Consider the following 15,857-nt stretch of genomic DNA (forward strand, 5'->3'; position numbering starts at 1 on the left):
TCGTGTATTTGGACAGGGAATGCATGATTCAAAAGCGGGCCCTTTTCCTGGAAATCTGTTAATCATTTCTGCAGAAATCTCTTACTGCCCTAGGGCTGCAGTCTTAGAGGAATGGACCTAGAACTTTGGCCTACGCAGACAGCACAACACTTTAATGCTTTTAGTGGATCACTACAGTAACACTATACAACTTAAGCTGAAGCATTACTAAGAGTTCCCGTCTAGCATATGAAACAAGAAATAATTTCATCACAAAACAGAAACAGAAAAAAATTGTAGCAGTCATACTCAAGTCATCAGCCTCTCAAGAAGTCGCCTTTCTAGACGGAGTTTTCTTCTGCAGCTGTACTATCCAGTGTTGTACCAGTTGGACAGGAAAATTAATGATGCTTCAAAACTGAAAAAAAAAAATAATCGAAAACCTTATTCTTAAAATGTATGTAGTGAGCACTTGCAGGGTGTCAGGCATAAATTAGGAACAGGTAACACATTTCGGTATACTAAAAGACTCCGCAAGTCTAGACAGCATTTTGTGACTGGAGTCTGAAGACAGCCTGCCATCAGCGTGAGCGGGACTCCTGGAATCGGTGCCTCTTGCTCAAAAGCAAACTTCCTGGCTTGCTCACCCGCAGAGGTTCACGTGTCCATTCCGTACCTCTCACCGACTGGAGAGACGCTCTGGGACACGGAACTGATTAAAGCATCCATCCAATTTGGAAGGCGATGTAGACACAGGAGTTATAACCTGACAGACACGCTCGTTTGGTTTGTATGGGGTTTTGCTGAACTGGTGCACCCTCTCGTGGAACTCTCTCAGATCAGTATACGCCATGTAGATTTAGCTACAGCCAAGGCAGCGCTCACCGGGCACCCTGAACTAACAGGAGCAACACAGACTGATTCATGTAATACATGTAACTTCTGAGATTCTTTGAAGGTTAATTCTAAAATGCTGACGACACTGGAACAGATGGATCCCGCCACGAGGTGAGCAGCAATGTGTGGATGGCAGCGCTTTGTTTTTACTTCATTAGGCTAACTCCTATTTCAACTAGACAGAACGGGAACATTTCTTTATAACGCAGTGTTGGCCAACTAAAATTTAAACAGTTCTAGAATTAACAGCTAGTTTTATCTAACATACAGGTAGTTTACTACCTAGATGCAAATAACATCCATTCTTCAAGCAAAAATTCCAACAAATTCTAAAGGGACACCTGGAAGGTAACAGTACCATAATATTTCACACATGAAAGACCAGCCAAGAGCTGCTCACTGTAGCAAACCTTCATTAGAGCTTTAGTTATTCAGTAAAACACTGATTCTACAAAGACCTCCAACACTCTTGAAAAATTGAAGGTGTGAATGAAGATCTCAGCAGACGTCCCTTGCAAAGGCCAAGTCTTACAATATAAAAGGGAGAGGTATCACAAATTTGACTGTCCTTTCTCCCAAGCTCTGCAGGATTCAAACTGCGAGGGAAAACAGCAGGATTCACATCTTAAGTTAAAAATAAAATAAATGAACGGAAGAAATTAACACTAAATTCAGCGTAACATTTTTCTTCTAAGATGCAGGAGATGAAGAACAAAAATCTGAAGCTCAGGAAATACTGTTAATGTTCAAATCCTCCAAATTCATTGTGCCTCCTGAAAATGGCAATAATCATGAAAACGATTCACAATCATGCCACGTGCATCCAGTGGGCTACGCATAGTTCCAGGTCAGCTGTAGCAACACAGTAAAGTTCTAACCCTGAGTAACGATACAAAACCACCTGGAAGAAAATGGGGCAAGTCCCTCCTTTTGCCTAACACAGATGTAGGCAACCAGCTCGAAGGGACGCACACGCTGCTTTAGACACCCCGCATGTCTTCCCTGAGTACCATACGGCCCACAGTTTGTCTCAGCGCTGGCTCCCAAAGCCTCCCTGCTGTGGATATTGTGAGCAGCCGGATGGATACGGTCTGCAGAACACATAAATAAAACCACAGTGTTAGACGGTATCAGGCAGAAAACAGCAAAATGATTGCTGTGTTCAGCAGATGTTCTTTGTCCGAAATAGCCTGAAGTGACTGTGAGTAGGAGAGATGCTCTGCTGTACGTCTTAGAATGAGAATACGCATCTGAAAGATTATTCCTTTTACGGAAGAATTATTGTGTGGGAGTAGACTATAAATGCTTTATTTGCAGAATTCAGCAATCTGTCTGCTGGCAAATTCAGCATTCCAGAAGGGTGCAGGACACTGCCTTGCTATATTAATTCTGTTCATGAAGATCTTTTTCTTTTACATTTCCTAAGGTTTTTTAAATTAGGAAAAAAACATAACTTGGAAGGATTTCATCTAACATATAAGCCCAGGTTGAGTCTAGCCAGAAAACACAAAGCTAATTCTGTCTTCTGTGGACGGATTAATCTCCAATCTATACCAATATGGCATGAAATAAACGAGCCTGAATGAATTCTATCCAGAGCTCGCTCAAATCCACACCATGCTCAAGATCACCGCAGGCACGCAGTTACGCTGCTGCTAAGAGCAGCTCCGTACAGCTGCACCACAGAAGTTCTGAACTGCTTCCCCATAACATGGGCTTTACATTAAGCTCAGCAGACCCAACGTGGAGAAGAACTAGACCACTGCAGACACCTGAGTGGCCGTCCATAGTTAGCCTGTGTCCTGGTTCTGGCTGGGACAGAGTTGATTTTCCTCCCAGTAGCTGCTGTTTTGGATTCAGTACGATAAGAATGTTGATAACACTGATGGTTTTAGTTGTTGCTGAGAAATCACGGACTTTTTCCAGTGTCCCATGTTCAGCTGATGAGCAGGTGTGCAGAAGCTGGGAGGGAGCACTGCCAGGCAGCCTGACCTAGTTGGCCATGGAAATATTCCGTACCGTGGACGTCATGCTCAGCTTATGCATGGGGGCTGGCCCTGGGGCAGGACTCTTTTTCGTGAGCTCAGATCCTTTCTCATCCGGGAGTTCATACATTTCCAGGAGTTTGGTTGTTTTCATGAATTTTACAAAATTTGCAAAATCCAAGTTCCGGGTTCCGCAATCGCTGCGCGGGAACTGGCTGCAACTCAGTTGTCACAGGGTGAGAAAATTGTATTGTATACAGTTAGTTTTGCATATTCATTATTATCATTAGTAGTTGTAGTATTTCCTTTGTTGTCTTATTAAACTGTCTTTATCTCAACCCATGAGTTTCCCCTTTTGTCCACTGCTCCTCCCCATCCCGCTGGGGAGGAAGACGAGGGGGGAGCGAGCGGCTGTCACAGAATGTTACCTGGTTACTTCGGAAACGCAGGGACAGCCATCACGATGCTCTCGGGAGTGCTGCTGGAAAACACCGCAGCACCGAGTTACACCTTTCTAGCAGGGTAAACCATGAACCCTTCAAACCTCAGCTTCTTCTAGAGTTAATAACAATCAGGAGGCAGGGCAAGTTAATTTGTACCTAGAATGGCTCGATAAATAAAAACCTTCAGGAAAACTGGAAAATTCTAGCAATGACACAGAGCTGCCTTCATTTAAAGCCTCCACTCCTAAGTGTGTTGACAACCTGGTGGTTTATTTGATACCTGTCTGCTGTCAATCCTTTATAAACATCACGATTGCACCGGTTGTCTTCAAATTTCAGTTTGTTGCTTACAGAGCAAGCGGTGGGGAGATGCCAAGGCCTGCAGGGGTCGGGGGTCGGCTCCCCACCCGCTGCTCAGAGGCATTTTCCTGGCTCAAGAGGCTTGGCAGGTGGGCAGGTCGGAGGGGGTATGCTCCAGGGGAAGCTTGCGTTGCCTTCGCTCTGCCTGCTGCGTGGGTAAAGGCTCGCCAGAGCTGTCAAGCTGCCACCCTTCACCAGCCTGAAATTCAAGAGTATGTTTAAAAAAAATGTAAACAACCCGAGCTGCTAAGCTGGCCTGATGGCTGGCTCCAGCTCCACTCTCACTCAGAGGGATTGCTGCCTACCTTGGTACACAAAGTCAGCTGCCTGGTTAAGCTACAACAGCCTGGCTCCTGTGCTACTCATTAGGTCGAGCTCCTCAGCAGTCTCCCTGGATACACCGCTGCTGTGGAGCACACCTGCACATACCTGGACCTTGCTTCCTTGCAACAGATACCCTGCGAGAGCTTTCTGCCCCAGTTAGGAAGTGACGCCCTTCTCAGTGCTGCTCCCAGCCTGACTCTCACAGAATCCTCAGTATTAGCATTAATCAGATTTCTTCTTCTCTCCAGATTTTTTATTACCTACAACTGAGCTCAACCATTACCTAAAGCTGGCTGGATGTGACTCCTATGTACTTCATTCTGTACAGACCATTAGAGTGAAATGGATGTTACCATGATGAGTTCAAATGTTTGCAATGTGCAAGGCTAGTCCGTGTTAATGATTACAAATAACCACTCAGAAGATTAAGCAGTCAGAATTACCCCCCTTATTCCCTCATTCACACACTTTTCATGCGATACTTCAGTTTCTAGTTCATCCTCCTTACTCTAGCGTTTTAGGGACCATCAGCACATGGATGGCCAACTCTTCTGACTACGCATTATAGCTTAAAATGTCCAGAAGACATTTGCTGAATTCAAGGCTGCAGGAATGGGAAACCCCCAAGATAACTCGCAGGTGGAGAGTGACACCAACCACCACGAGATTCTCCTACAGCGCTAAAGGATGGAGCAGTAGCAGGTGCGTGGGTGCCAGGATGACACATTTCAGACTCAGAAATCCCATCTGGCTGACTTCCTCCCACTAACCGGGATTCTGGATGCTGAACTGGACCCGCATAATCCCACTGCAGATCACCTGACATATCCCTAGCGTGGGGACTACAAGTGAACTGCTTATAATCTGTGTGCTGTTAAAGAGACACAAGCTGACTATCCCACACTAAAATTATTGTTTCTGATTGCCTGGCATCCTTTCTGCCTAAATACATAATCACAGGCAGCAACTAAATGGATGGGCCTAACAGGCAGCAACAAACCTGGGCCCTACACCCGTGCTTCACTGCCTCAAGTCACACCCTTCGCAAATTTTGCTGTCCTGCCGCCTACCAGTTGTCTTCCACTCATACAATTTGGTAGCTCTGCATGCATTACAGGTTCATTCATTCAACCTCCTCGGTCTCTCCTAGCTCAGCCCTTCTGCTGAAGCATAGCTGGGCTTGTTCAGCCTGGAGAAGAAAAGGCAGAGAGGGGACCTAATATATGCTTACAAATATCTGCAGGGTGGGTGTCAAGAGGATGGGGCCAGACTCTTTCCAGTGGTGCCCAGTGACAGGACAAGGGGCAACGGGCACAAACTGGAGCAGAGAAAGTTCCAGCTGAACACGAGGAAGAACTTCTTCACTCTGAGGGTGACGTAGCACTGGCCCAGGCTGCCCAGGGAGGCTGTGGAGTCTCCTTCTCTGGAGATATTCCAGCCCCGCCTGGACGCAGTGCTGTGCAGCCTGCTCTGGGTGACCCTGCTTCGGCAGGGGGTTGGGCTGGGTGACCCACAGAGGTCCCTGCCAACCCCCTGTGATTCTGTGATTCTGTGACACAGCTTCCAGGCTCACTTTCACCCTCTATGTCTCCACCACATCACAAAAGGCAGGTGTGAACTGTAAGAAAGCTTGCAGTACCTCCACACCAGGTGGCACGCCCATCGAGAGTTCTCCTGAGCAGACGCGAGTCACAGCTCCTCAGCGGCCTCTGCACAACAAATGGCTTGACTGCTATCCTGGGATCACAGCTGGCTGGAAAGCATACACATGCCGCGTCAGTCGGCACAAACCTCCCCAGGACTCAAAACAGGCGATTTTGTGCTTGACCAGAATAAAAAGTGAAAGATATGCAAAACGATGAAATAAAACACCGTAATTTTTCATTTCCTGTTTTCAGAAGCTTTTATGTGGATTATCTGCAGGATACGCCTGCAGATCTCAAAGCAACGAGGGAACCAGACCTTGATGTTTGAGAAACAGATGCCCCAGATATTGAATATTGGGTTCTTTCTTGCGTGTAGACTTTAGTTATTTTCCAAATACTGCATTCAATATTGCTTTTAAAAAGTGCGGTCAGTTCCCTGCTCTATCTGGGATAAATGCCGAGGAAACCAGCGACTTACAGACGTTATTACATTCATCTGGTCTGCACGCAGAAGAGCCTAACAACCAAAACTTTTAAAATGCTAAAGGAGGAAACTGGAGCAGATGAGACCATTTCAAGACACCAAAAATGGGTCACATATGCTACACAGAGCTCACTTCAGATACAGCAAGTGTCACAGAAATCCAGCAAGTTCCAGCTTTTAGAAATTAAAGGTGAACATAGCAATCCATTATTTTGATGCAATGTCCTCGGAAGGTAAACCAGAACAGCTCATGAAGCAACAGCACCGGATAACATACTCTATTCTGTTCAAATGGATGCTTATTATAACTGTCTTCCCTGCTCCTAACACAGAGAAGGATAGTTCAGACATTCTCCTCCCCTTACAGAGTCACAAATTCTTCCCGAATTCACACCCAGATAAGAAAGATATCCTGCAAAACCGTGTCTGGAAACCGCACTGGTTCGAGGCAGTGTCGCTCCTTACCAACCCCCAGACTGCCCCTCCAGCTGTGCTCTTTTGGAGGCTACACTCTAAGCCACTCCGAGGAACTCCTCTGGCTGAAAAAGAACACAGCCAGATTCTGCCTCCAATTTTAAACATCAGACACCACAGAATGCTTCAAAAAAAGCCCAGCACACAGAGAAGAACTGGAAAGCCTCTCACCCCCCTAGCTCACACAAAGATAGCAGAAGCTGCTCAATTTATGAGCATCATGCTTGTTTATTCAGAGGCAGCTTTTCTTTTGTATGTCAACAATGCCCTAGCAGCTGATCCAAAACTCGGAACACTAATCCCTTACTGCATGATAAATTTCAATACATCCAAGTAAACATGGGGATTTCAGAATATTAGAAGAGTTCGATTTTAAACAAAGCAGGGCTTTTCGATCTTAACTACAGAGAAGCTTTTGCTCTGTTCTAATTCAATTCTTGGACACAGTTTAGTCCACTGACTCTGCAACAAATGCCATTGAGAAAGTTAGTTTGAATTCAGATTTAGATGTGAATGTGAAAACCTAGCAGTTTTCAAAACTATGGAATTTATTTCCCAACTAACAAGTGCTGGGGAGGAGGAGGGGGAATGTAAGAAACAACATGGAAAGAAATCTGTCCAGATTTCTTCTAGCCAGAACGAGAATACACAATTTCCCCCGAGAACTGCAATAGACAGCTGAAGATTAAGTCTCAGTCATGAACTTTTTAGGCTGTATCTACACTATTAGGAAATGTTCTCAATTTCAATGAACTACTTAAGTTAAAACAACAGATTAGACGGAGGTCTTCCACATATGTGAAGTGAAATGGTTCAGCTAGAACAATGAAATAAGGGCAAAAGGAAGTGATTGCCCCCAGAGGACCTCGCAGTGAAAAGGTCACCGAAAGCAAGTAATAGATAGTGCTTCTGTGCTTAACAAAAACCCCTTTAAAGAAGCAAACGAAACCAGAATGGTTGGTAAGCAGGCAGCAAAATTAATGGCTGCAAGGTCAGCCAAGTTTATGCTTTAGCTTTGGATGTAGGTTCACAATGTAGTTGCATATGGAAAATAAAAAGGTATTTTCCTACGAGTGGGATCATACTTCTGGCTGTGGTATGATTTAAACTAAAATCCACATGGTACTAGCACATAGATAAAGAACTGAAAAAGCTGCAAGAGACTGCACAGATGCTTCAACTCCACAGTAAAACATCAAATCCAGGGTAAACACTGACACAAGGCCAAAGGCACAATATCCTTTTCAGACTAACTTAAAAAGAGGAAAATATACACACCCCCAAGTATAACAGAACATACACACTGGCACTATTGGAAAAGACACGTGCAGGCATCTGGAGACAACATCAAAGCAGCGAGACTCCTTTTCTGAAAGACAGCTGGACTCATTGCTGTCTTACATTCCATAACCGGCTGAAATGAAGAATTTTAAAATATCAGCTCTCTCTTCACTGTATCTCTGAAGATTTACTCTGACAAACTAATGTTATAAAAGCAAAGAACAGAGAGGGCATATCAAAGTCCATGCTGAGAACATTTGTTTTGTTACAGCGATATTAAGGGTGTGCACTGTAATTCCACACAGCACAGAATGTTCCTACGTTACGTTTTCGAACACGAGTTGTACACCACCACAGAGATCAGCTATAATCACCGCTGGGGTGACATGTATTTTAATCACAAATATTATTTGCTGTGGCACTCGGAGTGGATTCTTGCCAGTCAGTATTTCTTTTTGATACAGTTGTTACTGGTGGAATGCGATAGCAATCACCATCCTGAAAAAGACACATTTCTGTCTGAAGGTTTTTAAGAATACTTCTGTTTAACAAGATGTCAGCTACCACGGTAACTAATGCCAGAGCAATGCACTTAGCCATATGGAATACTGGAATGTCCTCATATTAACAGTGGATGACAGCAAACATGGTCCTATTTGGTCTGTTCACACACAATGTATTAATCTCAAGGGAGTTTCTTTCCACAGGATTTTCAAGCTAAAAACCATTTATCAAAAGCCTTTGAATTAGATTAGAAGGACTGTATTAACTATCCGGCTGTAAGAGCTTGTAATCTTTTCAGCAGAGCTATGCCAAGAAAGAACCATAGCTCAAAGCAACGCAGAATCTTCAGCGCTGTTGAGAAGCCTTACTCGCAGAAACAATCCGTGTGTGTTCCCAAGGGTTTAGGCATAGCTGGCCAAGTGTAATCAGAACCTGACAGAAAGGTCACCGTACGCAACATGACGAAACACAGCAAATGTGGTTTGAAAGAACTGCTACACAAGATTCCGGAATATATTAATTCAATGGAATGCAGAAATAAAAAGAGGGAGAGAGAGAGAGAAATAAACAGATGTTCAGAAAGTTACTAACCAATGACCAGTAATAATCAAGATGTTCAAGACTGTTGGCTGTATCATCTCTGGCATCCACCCTCTAAACGCTGAAGTCCTCCCACCCCGTGTACAGCCTAGGTATTCCTGCACCGACCTGCTGCAGGCACGCAGGAGAAAAGGAACTGTGATCGGGCCAGAACAACTCCGTATCACTGCCCTGCTCTTTGCTACTGGAGCTACAAAGGCTCTTCAGGCCTAGGGCACCTGTTCCTGGCACTGTTACGGTGACGGGAAGAGCCACAACAGCAGCTTTCTGGTACTGTTCTTGACCCACCTGAGGTTGCTCCCTGCCTGTGCTGCCTTACAGGAATTTCCCCTTCTGCACACTAGGGATTCTTCAAGGATTCTGACACCTAAAGGAAGAGATGGCACAAATTAATCAACTGAACAACTCCTAGTACGAAATTATGGACTCATTAGGGTTTGCTTTGTCTTTTTGTAAGATAGTGATATTCATGAAAACCATTCTTAGACCTTTGGACATTAAGATTCATATCAGCACAGAAGATGAAAAACAAAACCGTACCAAAGAGCAGACTTACTGCTAATCATGTGCTTTGAAGATTCTACTTTTCAATCTGACACAAATGTGCTTTGGAGTCTATACTTTGCACAGCTAAGTGGCAACAATAAAGTAGACAAAACAAATCCTACTGGGAAATACTGCTGCCCCCATTTAAAATTTTGAGCTTGGTCCAGTTTAGATTTGGAGAAAAAGCAAGAGCAGTAAAGATAATCCTTTTATTTCCAGAATATTTATGACTACTTCTGTGTTTTAGGAAGAAATTTGGTCAAGAACATACTTCATAAACTGCAAAATAACAGCATGAATATTTCTATTATCAGGAAAACTTTTGCTTTTGGGCCATGGAGCCACTGTCTGATACTGATGCCTTATGTTCCCAATGGCTTCTGATTGAGGATTCAGACAAGATGCAGTCAGCACAACCCAGATTTAGGCACTTCAACAAAAACTTGAATTGTTTTGACAGAAATCGGTGGCCTCATTTATTTTTGAGGAAGCAGCTATGACATACTTCAAATCAGGAGCGTTCCGCTTCAAGCTACAGTTTGCCGGGGCCAGGAGTTTTAAAAAAGCAAAGTGCTCATTTGTTTTTTCAAGAAAATCTTTCCTCATTCCACTGCCTAAAACAATGCCATACTTCATCTTAAGGGAGAGACAGATGGTCACCAGGCAGATCTTGTTCCCAAACGATAGCATCCTTTCCGTGTAAACCCAAACCAAGAACAAAAAGTTAGACTTAATTACATTCCACCACAACACTAAACAAGTTTACCCAGATGAGCGGAAGGAAGAAATCTGTGCAGGAACAGACTCAAAGATTACATCTGAATCTTGAAACAATCTTGATCTTTCCCACGGTTTCTAACTACTTTATACAACTCTAAGAATGTTCTTTAATAAGAAAATTCTTATGACTGGTAACATGGATCAAATAGTGATGCTGCCTGCTACACATTTAGTTTTAACGTGTTTTACACAGAAACCGAGACTGAGCTCCACTTCTGCTGGAGTACCACCCTCTGTACAGATTCCAGACCACCGCCGAAGGGGCAAACGGCACCTCCCGCCAGCGGAAGCCAGAAATCGCTGAAGCCACTCCAGAATAGGCCAATATAACCCCGAGGTGCGGGGCACAAGGAACAGAGACATTAGAAGGAAGAGGTATCCATGTGTTTCATATAACAGATACTCAGAAAAAAAGAAGTGAAAGTCAGGCAATTTTGCAAGTCCAGTGAAATATGTAATAATATATGGTATATAATATATCATCTTCAGGTGCTTGAAATAACAGTTCACTAAAACATCTCTGATAATTTTCTCTGTGGAAATTACTGAGATTATTTCGTTTAAAAATTTCCTTATTATTTTTAAACCAATTTTAATTTGGGGTTTGTTTTTTTTTCCATTTTAAGACAGCCACAGAAATATTTAGAAATTGAGAAAACACAGCTCAAAGAGTATTATCATCTGATGAGGTGTGGGAGCCATCACCAGCTGCTCAGCAGCACTAAAGGCATCCATGACGGACAACGTCCAAGCTAATATCTAGGCTGGCCTGGCCCAGGCTGCCCAGGGAGGCTGTGGAGTCTCCTTCTCTGGAGATATTCCAGACCCGCCTGGACGCGGTGCTGTGCAGCCTGCTCTGGGTGACCCTGCTTCGGCAGGGGGTTGGGCTGGGTGACCCACAGAGGGCTCTTCCAACCCTGACCATTCTGTGACTCTGATTTCTCCTGACCACAGGCAGGGCCCGCTGCCCGCAGGATGAGGAGCAGGGGCAGATGAGGGGAAGTCTGGGTCCTCGGCTGTGGCAGTGGGCAGTGGTGAGCCAGCTTTCTGCACAGAGGCAGGGCTGTTGTTGGTACTCACGTGTGTTTCTGCTGGTGCTCAGAGCTCCCGCGCTGCATCCGATGGGCTGACGTGTCGGCTAACCCAGCCTGGGAATCCCTGCCATGGGTGTATTCCCAAGCCAAGAAGGAAGGCCTCGCTGGCAGACGTGCAACTCCCATAGTTGCCTGTAGACAATATGGCAATAGCACTATCATTCTGCTACCACGCTACGTTCAGCACGCTTTCCATCATGAAAATTCACTCTGTTTGGTCTGGGGAAAATTATTACAAGGTCAAACAGCAGAGTCTGAATGCATTTAAAGGTTTTATAGATCTCTAGCATAACGAATTACAAGTTTTGACCATATAACTTCCATTTCCAGCTAGCGCTTCCTCACTGCACGCACCTCACATCTTATCCTGCAAGCAAGAGTATTAGTAACCAGGGGGAAAACGCTCTGATTACCATAATTTAGACACGCAGTTTGTTTCCTCAGAAACGTTGGAAATACTGAGGAAAAAGCGCTGTCCCACGAGACGCGGAGGGCCCCGGCCGCGCCAGCGTCCCCAGCGCCGTGTCACCCTCCGGCCCCCCGCGAACGGAGCGTTGAACCCCCCGGGCGGGGGCAGAGAGCTGGAGCTCGGGGGTTCGCTCCCCGGTTAGCAGCGGGGGCAACAGGCCGCTCCGCCGCGGAGCCTCACACCTGCCCCGAGCCGGCCCCGGCGGTCCCCCGGAGGGCTCGCTGGCCTCAGCCATGGGCGGGCGGGCTCCGGGCCCCGTGGGGCAGGGACGGCCATAACGGCTGTAACGGCTCTAACGGCCATAACGGCCTCAGCTGCCTCAGGCCTGGGAGTAGCGGCGGGAAGTCCCCGCCCGGCGGAAGCGCTGAGGGGAGGCCCCGCCCCGGAAGTGCCCCCGCCCCGGAAGTGGCCCTGCATGCTGACGGTGGCAGGGCCGGCGTCCCGCTATGGCTCCCAAGGGCGGCCCGGGCGGGCGGCAGCAGTCGGAGGAGGATCTGTTGCTGCAGGACTTCAGCCGCAACCTCTCCGCCAAGTCTTCCGCGCTATTCTTCGGCAACGCCTTCATCGTCTCGGCCATCCCCATCTGTGAGCGGCGGGGAGGGCTCGGGGGGGGAGTTGGGCCTAGGCCGCGCTGGGCCTGGCCGGCTTTGGGCCGAGCGCCGGCGGGATGAGCCCGGCTGCCTCCGTGCCGGCCTGGCAGCCGGTCCCCGCCGGGGTTGGCGGGGCTGGAGGCGTAGCCCTGACATGTCTGTGCGGGCCCCGGCGCGGCCTCCTGCGGCTCCTCCGCCGCGGGCAGAGCGGTTTTCTCCCTGCCACGGTGCGGTTTAACGCAGCTCGAAGCCTTCCCTTCTCCCCTTCCCAAGTGATTTCCCAGGGACGGCTTGGGTAGAGCTCGGGAGCTGCGTCGGGGGCGTTTTTCTTGGAGAAAAACACGTCTCGAAACGTCTTTTTTTGTTTGAAGGGCTTTACTGGCGGATATGGCATATGGATCTCGTCCAGTCTGCAGTCCTGTACAGTGTGATGACCCTCATCAGTACCTACCTAGTGGCTTTTGCGTATAAGAACGTCAAGTTTGTTCTCAAACACAAGTAAGTTTGGTGGCTGTTCGAAGTAGAATTTATTATTAAATAATTTAACAAGCCCAGCATTTACAACATTTTTTTTTTTTTTTAATGAATAAAAGTGTCTGAAATGTTAGCAAAAAACTAAATTACACAGAAGTATCTTCTAGGGGGTTTCTGTCATCTCTCTTGTAATTATGGAGTCAGCTGGTCTTGTCAGCTAAGAGTCCGATGAAATAGCGAAACCATCTTCGTTCTCAGTGGGGATTGCCACAGACTATATCTGGCTGATGCTTTTTGTAATTTGGTTATTACTCGCTGTCGCTTCAGCTGGGCAAAACTGTTCAGTGTCTTGGCTGCGTTTTATTCTTCGCTGTAAATACAATTTCCTACAATCCTGAGGTTGGTGGTTTTTTCCATTTTTCAATTTTTACGATAAATGGTGTTTCTTACAGAGTAGCACAGAAAAGAGAAGATGCTGTTTCCAAAGAAGTTACTCGCAAGCTGTCCGAGGCAGACAACAGGAAGATGTCTCGGAAGGAGAAGGACGAAAGGTAATCCTCTCTGCTCTCTCTCCCTTGTTGTAATACGGCCTGGTATCTCCAAGGCTCTAGGTAGGATGTTAGGGACTGCTGCTTCGCTGTTGGGTTTTTCTGTGTTCTGGTAAGTAGAAGCTGCACTGTCAGCTCTTTGTTCATCTGTAAAGCCTTTTGGAGGCGAGTTATCAATGGAAGGGCTCAGACATTAAGACCTTTATCAGTAAGGTCCTGTAAGGCAACCTCTCAGTCCTGGAGCTTCAAAGCAAAACAGTTACTGTACAGGCCTTCTGACAACTCTGGAGAGTCAGCATCACAGCTGTCTTTGGAAAGAAGAAAAGCTCCTTTTCTGAGGGACAGGCTGGCACAATGTATTTTGCATAGCAGCATGCGAGGTGCCTCCGAGTGGCATTTCCGTGTGCTGCTCAACTGCGCTGCTAATAGCTGGTTGTGCTCGTTACCCCTCACAGTTATAACTTGTTATGCAGATATCCCATTAAATGGCTCATGGTAGTGTCCAGCTGTGCCCAGCGAGTGTGTCAGGAAGCGCTTGGTGTTAGAGCCGGTGCCCATAGGACTGTACGAGCTGTGAGTTGATGGCCTGGCAGCTCTCTGGAGCAAAAAGCCCTGTCGTCCCTGCTAGTTGCTGGGCAACCTGGGAGCAGCCAACAGGTACAGGCTCACAAAAAGCATTACTTACAAAGGGCTGGGTTTGATGTGCCTGGTAGGAATACAACCGTTAGTCACTGAAGTGCGCAAGTGTGTCGTATATACAGGCTTTTGTCTTTAATTAATAAGTTCACTGGTAGCTCTTGCTGTCTTTGAGAAGCTGGCTGTGACAAGAGCAGCAGGACATGGTTTACTGCACCGCTGGCTGTCGGTCACTTCGTAACAGTGGGTGCGCCAGGCTGCGCAGTGGCTTAAATATGCCTGAAACAATGTCTCTGCTTGTTCCTAGAATTCTGTGGAAGAAAAATGAGGTGGCAGACTACGAAGCAACAACTTTTTCCATCTTCTACAACAATACTCTCTTTCTGGTCTTGGTCATCATTGCTTCGTTTTTTGTGCTGAAGAACTTCAACCCCACTGTGTATCCTTTATTGCCACGCTTGCACCAGCCAGAGCCCTGTGCCTACTTGTTGTCAGTAGCAGCTGTATTTCTCACGTGGGGTGTGAGATTACCCTGTTGATATGTGCAGTTCATTGTAGTACATCTCAGCTTAGAAACACTGGAGCGTAAAAATATGAAAACAAAAAAAAAAATCTCCCAATCATGTAAAAGTTTAACGTCTGGCACGAGATGTTTGAGACTGTCACTTGGACGATACGCAGCAGCTCTTACGGCTTGGCCATTTCGGTTGTAACCGTGGAATGAGGAGGCAGCTCCTGTTCTTACAGAAACCCTGTGTCGGTGGTCGTTGCCAGGTGCTCTTGCGTTACAGGATTGTTCAGTTTCACTGACTTCACAAGTGAAATTGTTACTTCAGTAAATAAGTACTGCCAAGCAGGGCCACATGGGTTAATTAAAGACCTTCTGTGTTTAACTGTATTTATAAACACTTCTAAGAGAACAGGCTGAACTTCATGCATGTCTTAATTTTGAAATTAAATACATTTCAGTGTCCTGCTGAGGTCCTGATTCTAAGCTGTATTTCAGCTTACGGTGTTGCAATGTGAAAACTACAGAGGAAGGCCGTTTCAATCCCTTGTTTTTCATTAAACTGCTACTAAATGTTCTGTACAAAAGAAGTGGCATCTTTACAAGCATCTGTCCTTAACCTTTTCCCTACAGAAACTATATTCTTTCTATAAGTGCTTCATCTGGACTGATTGCTCTGCTATCTACAGGATCCAAGTAGACAGGAAAACCCCACGCCAGTTGTTATCTGTGGGAGGGTTCAGCTGCCGTGCAAAAGTTCAAGGGTGGGATAGAAATACTTTTTTTTTTTTTTTATACCGTGACTGTTTGAGGGTATGGGGGGGGAGGGTTCAAATCCAAACCAAGTGAATTATAATTACTTTTGTTATCTTTACACAGTATTATTCAATAACTGAATTAATTTTTTCACTTGGCAATGAAAGGGAATAGTGTGTGAGCAGCTACCAAACACAAGCATTCCGAAGCACTGCAGAGGTGTGGTGGTGCTGCTGGCTGTTACGCAGGACCCCCCCACGGGACTGCTACGCAGCAGCACCTGCCCTTGACACCTGTGGCAGAATGAACCCCTGTGCGTGTGGTGACTGGTGTAAGAGCCAGACTCCCTGGTCGTAAAAAGTGACAATCCACCATTTATCATTGTAACTTTAAAAGTCTTAATAAAAAGTCGGTTTTTTGGTCATTTCATTCCTGTATTTCCATTCTTAATTTTTAAAAAAATGGGTATTGTCATGGGC

General features: G+C 46.0%; 2 protein-coding genes across 4 annotated transcripts in view; one reads left to right on the forward strand and one right to left on the reverse strand.

The window, feature by feature from the left end:
* Positions 1-12,235, reverse strand: part of TIPARP (TCDD inducible poly(ADP-ribose) polymerase) — a 44,655-nt gene extending 32,420 nt beyond the window's left edge. Inside the window, exons 1-3 of one of the 3 annotated variants that reach the window (XM_075418424.1) lie at positions 11,811-12,235; positions 11,384-11,529; positions 9,266-9,344 (exon numbers count right to left, since the gene is read on the reverse strand). The gene's annotated coding sequence lies outside the window, so the exon portion shown is untranslated. Of the gene's footprint in view, positions 1-9,265; positions 9,345-11,383 lie in introns of all 3 variants that reach the window. The other 2 variants (XM_075418423.1, XM_075418422.1) reach the window with 2 other exon arrangements.
* A 20-nt stretch (positions 12,236-12,255) lies between these two features.
* Positions 12,256-15,807, forward strand: SSR3 (signal sequence receptor subunit 3). The gene is made up of 5 exons (XM_075418428.1): positions 12,256-12,451; positions 12,828-12,954; positions 13,383-13,481; positions 14,422-14,553; positions 15,256-15,807. Exons 1-5 carry the CDS (start codon positions 12,313-12,315, stop codon positions 15,320-15,322), a joined length of 564 nt encoding a protein of 187 aa, XP_075274543.1. The 5' UTR covers positions 12,256-12,312; the 3' UTR covers positions 15,323-15,807.
* The last annotated feature ends 50 nt before the right edge of the window (positions 15,808-15,857 follow it).

The sequence above is a fragment of the Opisthocomus hoazin genome, chromosome 4 (genome assembly GCF_030867145.1).
Source record: "Opisthocomus hoazin isolate bOpiHoa1 chromosome 4, bOpiHoa1.hap1, whole genome shotgun sequence".
In the NCBI taxonomy this organism is placed as follows: Eukaryota; Metazoa; Chordata; class Aves; order Opisthocomiformes; family Opisthocomidae; genus Opisthocomus; species Opisthocomus hoazin.

Coding starts and splice junctions, on each gene's coding strand:
- SSR3 (XM_075418428.1), top strand. CDS start 12,313: ATGGCTCCCAAGGGCGGCCCGGGCGGGCGGCAGCAGTCGGAGGAGGAT. Junction 12,955..13,382: donor AAGTTTGTTCTCAAACACAA/GTAAGTTTGGTG, acceptor TGTTTCTTACAG/AGTAGCACAGAAAAGAGAAG. Junction 14,554..15,255: donor AAGAACTTCAACCCCACTGT/GTATCCTTTATT, acceptor TTTTCCCTACAG/AAACTATATTCTTTCTATAA.